The sequence below is a fragment of the Lolium rigidum genome, chromosome 7 (assembly GCF_022539505.1).
Source record: "Lolium rigidum isolate FL_2022 chromosome 7, APGP_CSIRO_Lrig_0.1, whole genome shotgun sequence".
In the NCBI taxonomy this organism is placed as follows: domain Eukaryota; kingdom Viridiplantae; phylum Streptophyta; class Magnoliopsida; order Poales; family Poaceae; genus Lolium; species Lolium rigidum.
This window is the reverse complement of record NC_061514.1, coordinates 266,991,221-267,006,122: the sequence shown is the minus strand read 5'-3', so window position 1 is coordinate 267,006,122 and position 14,902 is coordinate 266,991,221. Positions and strand designations below refer to the sequence as shown.

The 14,902-nt window shown below is 47.1% G+C and overlaps 1 protein-coding gene across 1 annotated transcript; it reads right to left on the bottom strand.

The window, feature by feature from the left end:
- Positions 1-342: 342 nt before the first annotated feature.
- Positions 343-2,523, bottom strand: LOC124678458 (L-type lectin-domain containing receptor kinase SIT2-like). Its single transcript, XM_047214348.1, has one exon. It carries the CDS (start codon positions 2,521-2,523, stop codon positions 469-471), a length of 2,055 nt encoding a protein of 684 aa, XP_047070304.1. The 3' UTR covers positions 343-468.
- Positions 2,524-14,902: the final 12,379 nt, after the last annotated feature.

The window sequence follows — 14,902 nt, the reverse complement described above, 5'->3', positions numbered from 1 at the left end:
TATACAATCATTATGACATATTGGTTGAGCCTTATCTGGGACGCTCATTATAATGGTAATTCCCCTTCCTCGTGCTATTAATCAAAAGGCTTGATAAAGTTGCGATGAAAAAGTGTCACATATAATATTTAAAATTTATTTATTTACGTGTTCATAATTTTTAAAATTAATATTGAAAATGAAAACCTAATCATTGACATCTTGTATATTCTAAAATGTTGTCTATTTTGGAACATGGAGGGCATACGTGAACACAGTTTTTTGGTCAAAGTTGCATACCAACTGTTTTGTTAAAATATGAAACGTAATGTATAAACATGTAAGAATCTTGCTGCGGAAATACTCTGGTCAGGATGCTAGTGGAAAAGGTAAACTACGTACGTTTCCAGTAAAATGAGTACGATATAGATATATGGGAGCCTCTAGTCAATATCACTATTACACTTTTTTTAACTCACTGCGAGAACCTCACCTTCCTCCTGATAGATCGGAAATGGCACCTATGCTAGTTGATGACGTGCATGCCAGCATGCTCTGGTTGTACTCCCCATCGAACATCCGCTCTAGCATGGTGAAGCTGAGGTACGCCGGTGACAAATCCGGGAGGAGCGTGTCACCATCGAGGTACTTGATGACTTGCCTCATGGTTGGTCTCGCAGTAGGCAACGGGTGTGAGCACAGCAACGCAAGTTCCAGCACCAGCGAGACCTTGTCCGGGCTAAACCCATCTGGAATTCTCGTATCCACCACGTCCATGATCATGCCCTTACGCCATTGCTCCATTACCCAATCCACTAGCACGATGCGGTTGTTATTCCGCCCGTGTTGCTCAATTGGCCTCCGCCCACATGTAATTTCCAGAAGGAATGCACCGAAAGCGAAGACATCGGTGGAAGGGGTTGCCTTGCCGGTATGTCCTAGCTCAGGAGCTAGGTAGCCCATGGTGCCGACCACATGTGTTGTTTGCGCGTTGGCTCCATGATCATACAACCTTGCAAGGCCGAAATCTCCTAGCCGCCCGTTCATCTCTCTGTCTAGAAGAACATTGCCTGCTTTCACATCTCGGTGGATGACCACTTGCTCCCAGTCCTCGTGGAGATACAATAACCCAGCAGCCACACCTCTGATTATGTGAAATCTCTGACGCCAATCCAGAGCACCTGCAGATGTATCATACAAGTACTTATCAAGGCTCCCGTTTGGCATGTAATCGTAAATCAGGAGGAGTTCCCCTTTGCGTCGGCAGTACCCAAGCAACGGCACAAGGTTACGGTGCCGTAGTCGTCCGATGCTTGAAACCTCCGCTACAAACTCCTTCATCCCCTGCCTTGACTCATGGGACACCCTCTTCACTGCGATCTCTTTGGGAGGCTTGCGGAGCTTGCCTCTGTAAACACTTCCAAAAGCTCCTGCCCCGAGCAGGTTCTTGTTACTGAACCCTTTGGTCGCATGGAACAATTCTTTGTAAGAGAATCGGTGTGGGCCAAACGCCTCCTCCCAGTCCTCGCGCAGCTCGGAGTACTTGACACGCCGTCGGACAAAGAAGTAAACGGCGATGCCCACAGTTACAACAAGCGTCGTTGAGACTACGGACAGCACGATCTCGAGCACCTTAGACCGTGGCTTGGGCCAGGCACGCGGCAAGGTCGGCAGGGCCGAGATGTCCAACGCTGGTGCTGGCCCGTCCAATGCGAAGCTCCAACCCACCACATAGTGGCGTGTGGACATGACGCCTGTCGCCGACGAAAATCCGACGTACGCCGTGCTCTGCAGCACACCTGAGAGGTTGACGGTGGCCTGCAGAAGGGGTTTCTTGGGCCTGGCAATGCCCAGGGGAGCCATGGTCACGGTGATCACCGTAGCCATCCCATCATAGTCTACCCACACTTGCATGGCCTTCCGGCTGATCAGGCTTAGGTTCTGAAACATCCCAGTGCCGTCGTCGTAGTACCCGGCGTTGGTGGACTGGATAGAAATCAGGCTGTTGACGTTCACGCCGACGTGGTTGCTGTTGATGTCACGGAAATCGGCGTTGAGGAGCGTGTCGAGCTCCACAGCGAAGATTTGGTCGCTCCTGTTGCCGCCACCATTGGTGTTGTCGAGGAGGCCCAAGAACTGGCCTGGAAGCGCAGTGGAGAGCACCTCCCTGGACGTGGTGGCGAAGAAGGCCAGTCCGTGGCTGCTCAGGTTCGCTAATTGCCCAAATATGGAAAAGACGAAAGTGGTCGAGAAGGACCGCACGGTGCCGGTGCCGGTGCCGTTCGCCTCGGCGCGGAACGGCAGCGGGGACGGGTGAAAGGCTTGGCCTTTCATCTGAAGGCTGCCATTAGTCAGCATGAGGAGGCCGTTTGGCGTGACGGTTGTGCCGCCATCGAGCGTCAGGTTCACGCCCACGAAGCTGTTGTAGGTGAACTGCCGACCATCATCCACGCCGCCGCTGCCGCCGCCGGTGGCCACGAGGTAGCGATCGGCAGCCACCAGGACCAGGAGCAGAGTGACGAAGTAGTGATGCTCGAGAAACATGACTCTTGTATGACTTGGCCGGATGGCCAGTTGGGCAGTGCGTAGTGGATCAAGAAATAGTACTAATGCACACGTCTTTTCTTCTTTGGCCATAGGTTTTATTCAAATTTTCAAACTGCATACAGCCCATCCTCAGTTTCTATCTAACATAATTTCCATTTGTCAGTGTTTGCGGCGGAGAAAATTCTGGGAGCCTTGTGGCTCCTGGCGCGTTCAATCAGTCTACCGACTCGACTTGAAATGCAAATTGGTACGTGGATTCTAGACGTATGATGTCCACAATTAGATTTCCACAATAGCAGCCTACTAAGACAGCGACTGTTGTGTTTAGGATACAGTTTTTTTTTTTTTTTTTTTTGAAATGGAACACAAGATTCCATTAGATACTTGGCTCAGCAGAAATGCTGTCCACCAACACACGTACATCAACAGGTAACGAGTCCGGCCACAGTAGTTTTAGTTCCTGCCGGCTCGCACCATAAGCAGCAAAAACATGAGCTAATTTATTACAGATACGTGGTGCAAAAGAAACATTAACTGAATTGAAATGCATTTGCATGTATAGGCGGAGGTCTCGGTAGATAATTCCTTCAGGGGTCCTATCAAACTCTGTCGTGTTCATGGCTTTCACAAAAATCTGGGAATTCGTTTCCACCTGGGTATCAAGTAGCTTTAAATAGCCGGCTATAGCCCCGCTATAGCCCGGCTATAGCCTTTCGAGCAAAGTGCGGCTAAAGGCATTCGCGTGCTAAAAGGTGGCTATAGCGGGCTATAGCCTGGTTATAGCCTTTTTCGGAGGTTGCGGCTATATCCTATAGCCCGCTATTTAAAACCACTATCAACCATGCCGCAGGCCGTAGCTGCACGTATATCCTCCTCGCATGCACACGCTTCCGCTTGCGCAGCGCTAACGACATATGGTAGGCGTCCTGCACCTGAACCCCTCAGCCGACCCAATTGATCTCTCAGAGCAAATCCCCATCCTCCTGTCCTGGTCTTAGCGGTATAGGAACCATCAATATTGATTTTTAGTATGTCGCCCACTGGATGTTGCCAGACAGGTTCCTCTGCCGGAGTTCTTTCCGAATTCAATTTTCTGCAGTACTGATTTGCTTCTCCCGCCCAATATCTGACCTGCGACACAATCTCAGCATGTGCCCCAGTCTTTTCTTTTGCATTTAGTTTGTTCCTCCTTGTACACCATCGCCATAGTAGACATGCTATTAAAATAGACTTGTCCTCGTCTGCTACTAGCAACTCTTGCACCACTGTTTTAGCATCAGGGCATAGGCTCAAACGATGACGCTCATCCTTTATTTTCAGCAGGGGCGGAGCCAGGATTTGAGAATAGGGGGGGCGACCGAGACGGCGCTCATGTACACAGTATATTGTATATGCATATATTGAGCCCCGCAGAACATGTGTATAACTTTTTTTTGCAACGATTATGCAAGTTCCATTTTTCAAGAAATAGAAGCGTACCCATACATAAACATTTGATAACTCTCGGTTAAATTTAATTTTGTGATAATCTACGAGATTTTTGTGAGTTAAAAATCTCGTAGGAGCTGAACTACAACATTTGAATCTGAATTTTCACCAAGGTTTTTTGAGATTGAATCAGGTGGCTTAGAAAAAAACAATCTGTCCTATTCTTTCACATAACAGTTAAACTGAATATGCATAGCCAGACTGAAAGAAAAGATAAAACACACGTTGGCATAGACCAGACAAGACCATTAGCAATAGTACACATACCTTCAAAAATGTATTCGGCAATGGCTGCCGAGTTTACTGGTCGCGCGCACATGCAACAAGCCGCGGCCGTCCCGGTGTGCTTGCTTGCTAAATTGAGACGATTAACACCTAGAGGACTGAGACCAACACAGGCGGTAGGAACATCATCGTGGAAATCGGCGGTAGGAACATCATCGTGGAAATCGGCTGAGGACGCCTTGACCTAGCGTCAGGTCGGAGTGGCGGCTGACCGGCGACGGCAATGCCCTAGATCGTACTGGATGGAACTGAATCGTATAGAACTGAACATGCTGGACCTCAGGGCATCTCCAACCGGGCGACCCATCCCGCGCCCGCGCGTCCGGATGGGTCGAAAAGGACAAAAACGCGGCCCAGCGCGCGGACCCATCCCTAAAACGGATGGCCGCGGCGTCCGGGACGACCCAAACCCGGCCCAAATCTTGGCCGGGTTTGCGTGGCCGCGGACGCGAAAGGCTGGTCGCTCGCGTCCTCCCCTTGTCCGCCCTGGCCCGCCTGTCTGCCACCCAAAACACAAGGCCGCCGCACACATCTCCCCACCCGCTCCGCCGCCACCCACGGACCGGCGATTTCGGAGCGCGTCGACGCCGGCCATCGTCGTCGAGACGCCGGCAAGCGGGCGGAAGCATAGGTCGAGGTCCCGCGCTGCTTTCGCCGCGTCGTAGCGGAGTCGGAGGACGCCGGCGCCGGCGTTGTTGTCCTCTCACCGTCGCGACACCTCCCGCCGTTCGCAGCTGCGCGCGTTTCCGCCGGAGGTGAGCCCTCCTGCACCGTGTTTCCAGACCGCAAGTCGGCTGAGACGGCCATGACCGCAGGTCCCTAGAGAAGCATTTGGATCGCCTCCGCCTGCGAGGTGTTCGTTCAAAAGCTCGAACTAATATGTGTCCCTTTTCAGATCATGGTGGACAGCGACGACGAGTACTACTTCAAGAACTTCATCGACACGTCGTCAGAAGAGGAGTCCGACGACGAATTTTTCACGGATGCTGCGGTGCTCATCCACGAGCACATTGTCTCGCCGATCCCCGTGTTCCGGGGGTCCTTGCCGGGCGCGCGGCCGCCTTGGACCGCAAAAGAGAACGCGGCCACGACCAGCTCTACAACGACTACTTCCAACCCAATCCATTGTTCGTGCCGCACTTGTTTCGCCGTCGTTTTCGGATGAACAGGCCGCCGTTCCGCCGGATAATGGATGGCGTCAAGATCTACGACGACTACTTCGTGCGAAAGTGGATGCACTTGGCAAGGTAGGCCTCTCTTCGTACCAGAAATGCACGGCAGCGATTAGGATGCTCGCATATGGCGTTGCCGGTGATTTCGTAGATGAGTACACGCGCATGAGTGAGTCAACCGGCACTGGAATCGATGTACGGGTTCTGCAGAGCGGTGATCGGTTCGTTCGGAGAACGAGTACCTCCGGCAACCAAATGCGGAGGACACAGCTCGTCCGTTGTCGATCAACGCTTCCGGGGGTTTCCGGGATGCTTGGCAGCATAGACCGCATGCATTGGGAGTGGAAGAACTGCCCCTTTGGTTGGCAGGGGTCATACATCGGCCATTCCGAGGGGTGCACGGTCATTCTTGAAGCTGTTGCTTCCCATGACACATGGATTTGGCACTCATTCTTCGGAATGGCTGGCTCGCACAATGACATCAATGTCTTGCAGCGCTCTCCGGTGTTTGATAGGCTAGCGTACGGTCAGTCCCCGATGTGGATTTTGAGATCAATGGCCACCACTACACCAAGGGGTACTACCTTGCCGATGGTATCTATCCACCTTGGGCTACACTCGTGAAGACAATCCGAAACCCCGACTCGGAGCAGGGAGGCAAGGTTTGCCAAAGAGCAGGAGGCAGCCCGGAAAGATGTCGAGCGGGCGTTTGGCATCCTCCAAGCTCGTTGGGCTATCGTCGGACACCCCGCGGAGCCTGGGATGTGCAAACTCTGTGGGAGGTGATGACCGCTTGTGTAATCATGCATAACATGATTGTTGAGGTAGAGCGGGATGATTCACTCTTTGATAATGAATGGGACGGCCAAGGAGAGTTGGTTACTCCTCAACGTGCTCCGGCATCATTCCAGGACATTCTTCATGCGCACCATGAAATTCGAGATCTAGCTGTACACAACCAGCTTCAGGCTGATTTGGTCGAGCACATGTGGCAGCATGTAGGCAACAATGCTGCAAACAACAATGATGAAGGAGCCTAGAGCATTTTGTATCGTTTCTTCATTTTATTTGAATAATACTTTATCCTTGATTACATGGACTATGTAATGTATAATACATTTAGAGCATTTCAACTATTTTATATATTTTTTCTATAATTTATTTTGCGTTTTTCTAGTGATTTTACAAGAAAAACATACCATGGGGCGCCGCGACCCAAATCTGGCGCGTTGGGCGCAGCGCGCGACCCAAACGGACGCGCGGACGCGGGGCACCGTCCGCGCGTCCGCTCGGGCACGCAAACGGCCCAAAACGGACGGCCCAGCGCGTCCGTTTGGGTCGCCCGGTTGGAGATGCCCTCACGTCCTCAGGAATTGAAACTGTCCAAGAGCAGTCGTGAATCCAAGGAAGTATGGCCGTTAGGCCCATTAATTAGTGTGCTCTTTGGGCTTAGCCCATGCGGCAGCTAGATCTCTGTCTAATGGCCGAAAATCAATGACGATTTCTGCCTTATAGACTGCACATTAGTACTGCCCCTGCTCGCCCCCCTGTCTCCGCCCCTGATTTTCAGTTCCTTCCAAATGGGCTTAACCTCCTTGCATTTCAGAAAGAAATGAGTTCCGTCCTCATCAAAACGATGACAACATAGGCATAGTGTGTCACAGTCAATACCTCTCCTCTTTATATTCATTTTGAGTGGCAGAATATTGTGAGCAAACCTCCAAATAAACTGTTTTATCTTTGGTGGGCATGCTAATTTCCATATCTTTTCCCATTGGAACACATCACCATTTTGCGCAGAGGACGACTGTTGTGGACCATCTCGGTCTTGGACTTACAATTTACATGCAGATTTATGGTACTGTTTATTCTTACGGTTTTGCTAACTTGGAGTTAACGCAAAATTAATTTCAAACCATTGGATTGCCTCGTGATACATGCTACTGAGAAAAAACCACAGATTATTGGATTGCTTCATGTATGTTTTTCTAGAATAAGAGGGCTCACAGCCCCCAGAAACAAAACGACGATACAATGAGAAATACAGAATGGCTCTGGGGTGCCACACACCCTCATACTTGGAAAAAAATATAAAAAAATGTTAAAAATTTTACTTTTTGGAAACCAAAGATAATCAGGTATTGTACTTGTATAAAAATATTTCTCTAGGAAATTACTTTTATTGTATCCTTGGTAAAAAAAAAAACTCGAAACACCCCATGACCAGGTACAATTCACTTTATATTCTTCATAATTTTGTTTTTTTTCCTGAAGACCATGGGAATCATTTCGTTTCCAAACATTTTTTTTACGAGTACAAACTTGATCATCCTTGGTTTTCAGGAAGATTCAATTTCTCTTTACCTTTTTATTTTGTTGGAGGTCTAGCACATATATTCCCTACTTACTTTCTTATGGTCAAGAGTCAAGAGTATCAAAACTAAACAAAAGAGAGGACAAAAAGTATTCCAAACAATCTCTATAGGATTTTTCTCAAGCATGCTTTATGATTCATAACACTTATCATTCATTTGCTTACAATGCTATTTACTATTATGCGTGCTTTGTAGAATGTAAGAGTTATCACTTTATGAGTTCATCTTACCTATTGTCATTCTTTATTGACCAGGCCTTGTAAGACTTTGCATGATTGCATATATAGAAGCAATGCAATAAACTCAAAAGTTCATGTTAGCTTTATCACCTTTGTGCTCGAGCACGAGCATAGATTAAGCTTGGGGATGTTGATGCATATAAAATGCATACATGAACTTTGCACTTTATTGCCACATATTACCACCTATTTGCATCTTATATAATGTTATTTGCATGTTTTATATTGTTTTCAGAGATTTTCTAAGCAATCCCCTCTCCTCCGGTTCCTATTCTGTTTGATAAAAAACACCTCTTTTTAGCGTTTCTTACTTTCCACGAGCTACGTGACTGAAAAAACGGCAAGGTTAGGGGACACGCTTTGTAAATTCCAAGACGAACAAAATGGGCTGAAGTAGGACACCGGGAGGACAAGGGGATGAAAGTTAGAGCAGGTGGCACGCCCTCCCCCTTTGGGCGTGCCACCTGGTCCCATTTCGCCGTCGTCCATCCGATTCGCTTCAATATTTCGCGAACCCACTTTTATTTTACCTAAATATGCCTATATATACGCCTCCCGAGGGTTTCCTCGAGGCCACGGCGGCGGGGATCAAAAACACATAAACAAAGAGTTAGCAGGCCAACACCGGCAGAGATTAGAGGGGGGAAACGCTGCCGGAATCGCCCCCGGTGGACTCCACCCCCCTCTGGTGTGGTCATCTTCATCAAGATCATCTCCATCACCATCTATAGAAGCACCATCTTCATCTACCCCTTGTAATCTCTTGGCAAACATGATGTATGATGCAATATATTGTTTTCCCATGATCTATTGTATCTCTATGTTGATGTTTGAGTAGTGACTTGTTCTTGGAAATTGTGATATATTTTGTTGTTGGTTGCATACAAGTACTTGTTATCTTCTATGATGATCATTTGCACTGATATATGAGTGCACACATATGTTGGGGAATGCATGAGGTTGTCACTGTTGCATGATGATAGGAGGAGGGACATCTGGAGCTTGACAGAAACCATGTCCCAATTCTTAGATTCATGTTGTATTAATTCATGGTTAATCAACATGGGGATTTAACTATGGAGACGTTTAAACTTACATCAGTGGTTGGACTTTATGTCTTAATAATTCTCTTGTTTTCTCTTAACTGGCCTTGGGATCAATCACTAGGGGTGTATTTGCTCATATCTATGGCTCCTCTCTAAAAGAAACAATAAAAAGACTATCTTTGTGCTTCGCTAATTGTGACAACCACACAAGTGAAGTAGCAATTTGCTAGAACACTTACTCCCTTGATTTACTCCACTTTACTTCACTTTATTTCATTTTACTTTATTGCACTTTACTTTCCTTGCATTAGCTTTACTCATTACATTTTATTTTTAGCACTTGTGTTTTATAGTATAAACCTCTTCACACACACACACCATATCTCCTAGCTTTGCATAGAAGGCCATATAAGTGGGTTATAGGGCTTTAGAGAATAGATAGTTTACCTTCAACTCCTCGTGGGTTCGACACTCAAATACTTATCGAATTGTACTGCGGTGATCCCCACTTGGGGGTTATCATGGCATCAATAAGATACTTCATTGCTTATGCTTCTTTTGACATGAATGCTCACCCTTATTTAACTTTGATGATAATAAACTTCCTAGTGTTCCTTAGCATACTTAGAGTTAACTAGATGAATTAGGATGATTGTTTACACAACTAGTTATTCATGCTTATAAAATCTTTGTTGTGATTGTCTCAAGTTACCAATGCTCATATTATATTCTTGGCACTTCTCTAACTATGCTCAGCTTTCGAATGGAAGAAGTGTTGGACTCATAAGGCTAAAACTTGCAAGTGAAATTACTTTCTCGTTATTTTTGGTTTAAACGCCAAGTTCCTTATGGTTTTGATTTCTTGCTCGAGGACGATCAAGGATAAGCTTGGAGAAGTTGATGGCTGTGAAATACGCCATTTTTCCTCACATTTAAACCCTTTTCTAAGTCAAGAAATTGACTAAACATCTCTCTAAATGTGCCACTAATGACTAATTATAGCAAAGATGTGCAATCCCTTCTCTTTTTTATGGTGTGCAGGAAATCAAATTTTTATGGCAAATGGACCTGCAATTACTGAAAAAAATCTCGTCACAAGTACAAAAAAGTCAACCAAGGGGTCAAAGTCGGTTCCAGGGTGCATAGCAGACACCGGTACGGGCAAGCCCCACCAGTACCGTCCGCCCGTACTATGTGCCAGAGCACTCCCGAGGTCAAACCCTATAACTTTTGTGAAGGGAGCCAATCCGGAAGAAAGACATTCATCGCTAAACAGAGCCACCATCCACCAGATCCATCTGCAACTCACCGGAGGAGATCCACCACCATAGTTCATCCATTTCCTCTCCAATCCCCTTCATAGTCATAGCCATTACCTTGTAATAAATATATCCTTGCGAATCAGCGACCATTGTAAGAATATTATGATTTCAATCCAAGTATTTGCAACAATGATTTATATCTTCGAACTTCAGAACATTCGGGGGGCAGATGGAAAAACCATCCAGCCCCCCAAAACTTCTCGAGATGCGAATTCCCCTGTTGCGCCCTAGCCCTTCTTCTTCGTCCAGGGGGATGAAATAAACATCCGCCCCTAGTCTTTAGCTAAATTTTCTCTAGGGGCCGGATGATTCGGCCATTGGGGGTTGGATGATCCGGGGGTCTTTTTTCCTCCATGTTTCAGGTTCTCTAGATTTTCTTTCTCCTCAACATTGTCACCTCCACCCATTCACATATATCTTTATGCCCAATATAGAACCAGACTCAAAGGAACATATGAACATGTTGATACAATCCCATGGTGCTAAAAATAAACCTACACACTTAGTCACACATGGTAAAATTATAGGGATTTCTATTTTCGTGCCCCTGCTTCGTTAGTTGTACTCAGTTTTCCCCAGCCCCTTAGTTTTTCCTCAGCTTTCCCCTCCCTCTAGTTTGAAACCCCTCGAAGACGCGGGTTGCCGTCGGGTCGAGAGGCCTTACCGTTACCGTCGGGTCGGTTCCTCTCGACCGTCTCGTGCCGACGGGTAGCCATCCATCTACCGGCGACGCGTGGGGCTGTTTTATTTCCGATTGTATACGCGGTGCTGCCAATGACAAATGGGGCCGCTCTATGGGGCTGCCGCAACACATGACCGAGTGGGTCGTCTATTTATTTATAGAAAATTATATATTGCCGCTCGCGTGGGGCCTCCGCAGCCAATGACCGCTGTGGCGGGTGACTATTTTCGCGAGCTTAATCTAAAGTGACTCTTATGCTAAACATTGTGCATCCCGACGTTGACCTAGCGGTGGCGGCGAGCATAGCCGTTCCGACCATGCCGATATCGGCATCGGCATCGTTTGGAGGATGTGGTGCTCGAATAATAGTGGAAATGCGATATTATTTTTTACATGCATAATATATAGAAAATAGCTAGATCTCTAAATCGATGCATATGAAGCTACACATATATTCTTGGTCATAATCCCCTTATCTAAAGGGGATGGATGCATGGCTTCACGTCGTCGTCGCTTTCATCGTCAGTATCTTCGTCGCCTGAGTAGTAGTACCTCCTGCACATTTTTCCGTTGAACACCTTCACTGTGAGCACATCATCGCCTTCATATTTGAAGTGTACGTGGCAGCCGAAATCCACACCGTGCGCGATGGCGAATTTCTCCCAGCCCTTGTCGAGGTACATCCGGCCTTGTCCGTCAAATAGGAACTCCACGGTCCAGAGACGAGGACCGCAGTCAGCTGCTCGCAGATACACCTTAGCTGGCTCCTGGCCGTCAAGATAGTCCGCAAGCTTTTTTGGGAGTTCCTGCAAAGAGATCGAGCGCCGATCGTTTGAAATTAAATGTTTTTTAGAACATGCCCATAATTAATCACATGCATCATATATGTGGGAACACGTACGTACCTTCTTGACCAAAGGGTCTTCATAGACGACGATGAAGAACTCCTCTATGATCAATGGCAGTGTTGACGGTGGTGGTGGCAATGATGATGATCCACTTCCCCTTCCCCTTCCCCTTCCCCTTCCCCTCCGCGTCCGAGACGTGGAAGCCATGGCAATGGATGATCAAGTGTATGTGAACGAAGAAGAGAGAGGCAGAACCTATTGACACAAGGGATGGCCGTGTGGGTGTTTATAAGGAAGAGATGACCGTTGTAGGGGTTTACACAATAAAATAAGGAGGAGGTGAACGTTGGTTGGGGTTTACACAATAAATTAAGGAGGAGATGACCGTTGTGGGGGTTTACACAATAAATTAAGGAGGAGACGACCGTTGTGGGGGTATATATCTCAACAAAAAAGTAATGCGGACTATCTTGACGGAAATGGAACTTCGTGATATGGTTTATCATTTTACCGTGAAAAGTAATGTCTAAAAGAAATGGTAATTCGTGATAGTTTATCATTTACCGTAATGGCTACAACAAATCGTTGATGGTTTATCATTTTTTGCGTGAAAAGTAATGGCTACAAGAAATGGGTGATGGTGTATCATTTTTTGCGTGCAAAGTAATGGCTACAACAAAATCGGTGATGGTTTATCGTTTTTGCGTGAAAAGTAATGGCTACAAGAAATGGGTGATGGTGTATCATTTTTTGCGTGAAAAGTAATGGCTACAACAAAATCGGTGATGATTTATCGTTTTTTGCGTGAAAAGTAATGGGTACAAGAAATGGGTGATGGTGTATCATTTTTGTGCGTGAAAAGTAATGGCTACAACAAATCGGTGATGGTTTATCATTTTTTGCGTGAAAAGTAATGGCTACAAGAAATGGGTGATGGTGTATCATTTTTTGCGTGAAAAGTAATGGCTACAACAAAATCGGTGATGATTTATCGTTTTTTGCGTGAAAAGTAATGGGTACAATCCCTACAAGAAATGGGTGATGGTGTATCAATTTTTTGCGTGAAAAGTAATGGCTACAACAAATCGGTGATGGTTTATCATTTTTTGCGTGAAAAGTAATGCCTAAAAAGAGTTTATAATTTAGCTCGTGAAAAATAATGCAGAAAACCAAACTTTGCGTGAAGCTAACCGAAGACAGAGAGAGAGAGGGTGGTGGCCCCGACCAGAGAGAGAGATAGGGGTTATCCTGCCCGTTAGATCATACGATCAACGGTCGGTGGGCACGATCCGCGTGACATGGGCTAGACCAATCGGGGCAATGTTGGGCGTACGTGAGAGTTTGTGAAGGGAGAGGGCAAAAGCTGAGTAGTATCAAGAAACCAAGGGCAAGTGAGTAGTAAACGGACTAAGGGATTCAAATATGAGATTTAAAAAATGGAAAATGCGTGTTTTGTACAATGAAACCCATCTTGGCCTACCTCAAACTATTTGCAATACAAATCTACATGAGTGTGAAAATTATGGCCTCATTCAGACAAAGTATGTTTTGGGGAAAGCTGTTTTGGGTAGGGCTTATTATGGAAAACCATGCACCTTCATAGCTACTAGGTGATTTGAGAAGTGGCAATTTGTGGTAAAGACTCCATGAGTAAGTGCCACTCTTTTTCGGAATTTTTTGCACATTAAATAACTCATTTAACTAGTTAATCCCATTTGTTGACTCTCTGTTGACCAGCCACTTGAGGGTAAAGCTGAGTATATTACACTAGCCAGTATTAGCACTCAAGGAGAAAAGCGAGCACACAAAAAATGCTAGTATATGACTCGGGGGTATACACGAGTATATCTAAATTTCCAGGGTTAGACTCGAGGACGCGTGTTGCGGTGCAGAAGTGGAAGACGTGCCATTGTTGACGCGTGTCGCGGTGCAGACGTGCAAATAGTGGACGCGTAGGACGCGGGTCGCATTTAGGACGCGTAAGCCCCTCCCTCCCTCCCTCCCTCTGCACACAGTCGTCTCATTCTCGCTCACGCACGAAACCACCCCTCTCACGTCCCATCAACTTCTCCAAATCGAAAAAACCCCAACCGCCGTACGCACGCTACCCTGCCAGCGATGGAGAAGAAGAATGCGCCGGCGGCCGTCGCCTCCGAGCCCGTCGCCGCCGAGCCCGTCGCCGCCGAGCCCGTCGTCGCCGAGCGCGTCGCCTCCGAGGGCGGCGCATCCAAGCGCGGCGCCTCCGTGGACTGGGCCTCTCTCTCAGCTGATGGACCACTTCACAAGATCGGCCAATGCTTACGCGGCGAACGAGGAGTACGCCGAGCACCTACTCTGCTATGAGGCAAGTACGTAGAAATTGGCGCTCAGGTTTGCTCGAGCCCGACGTGCACCCGGACGAATGGATCATGCTACACCACGCCCTTCCACGCGTCGCTGAGTTCACCTTCCTCCAACTCGGCACATCACGCTACGTCACCATAGATCTATCGGGAGTTCATACAAGGTTCAAATTCCTCCATATCTACCTTTTTATTTTCAATCTTAAACACATCTTAGTGCTGAATGTTATCTTCATCAATATATTTTAGATACTACTTCGTCGGCTTTTGCCGTGGTGTCATCGTGCTTGCCCGAGAGGAACCCGCCGCACAAGATACGGCTGCTGAACCCACTCACAAAGAAATCGAACACTATGTTTGAGGCGCGAGATGCCATCTGTTTTTCCGAAATCGATCGCTGTTATCAAATCCCCGACTATGGTCTTCGTTGCCGCACATTACCCGTCGGAAATTGGTTGGGTCGATGAGTGCACTCCAACTAAGGATATAAATGAAGATTGGGGAGAAGGAAGATTTTCGATCAAGAACCATTGTCTGCGTAGCATTACCCCGTTCAATGGTGAACTGTATGCAGTAG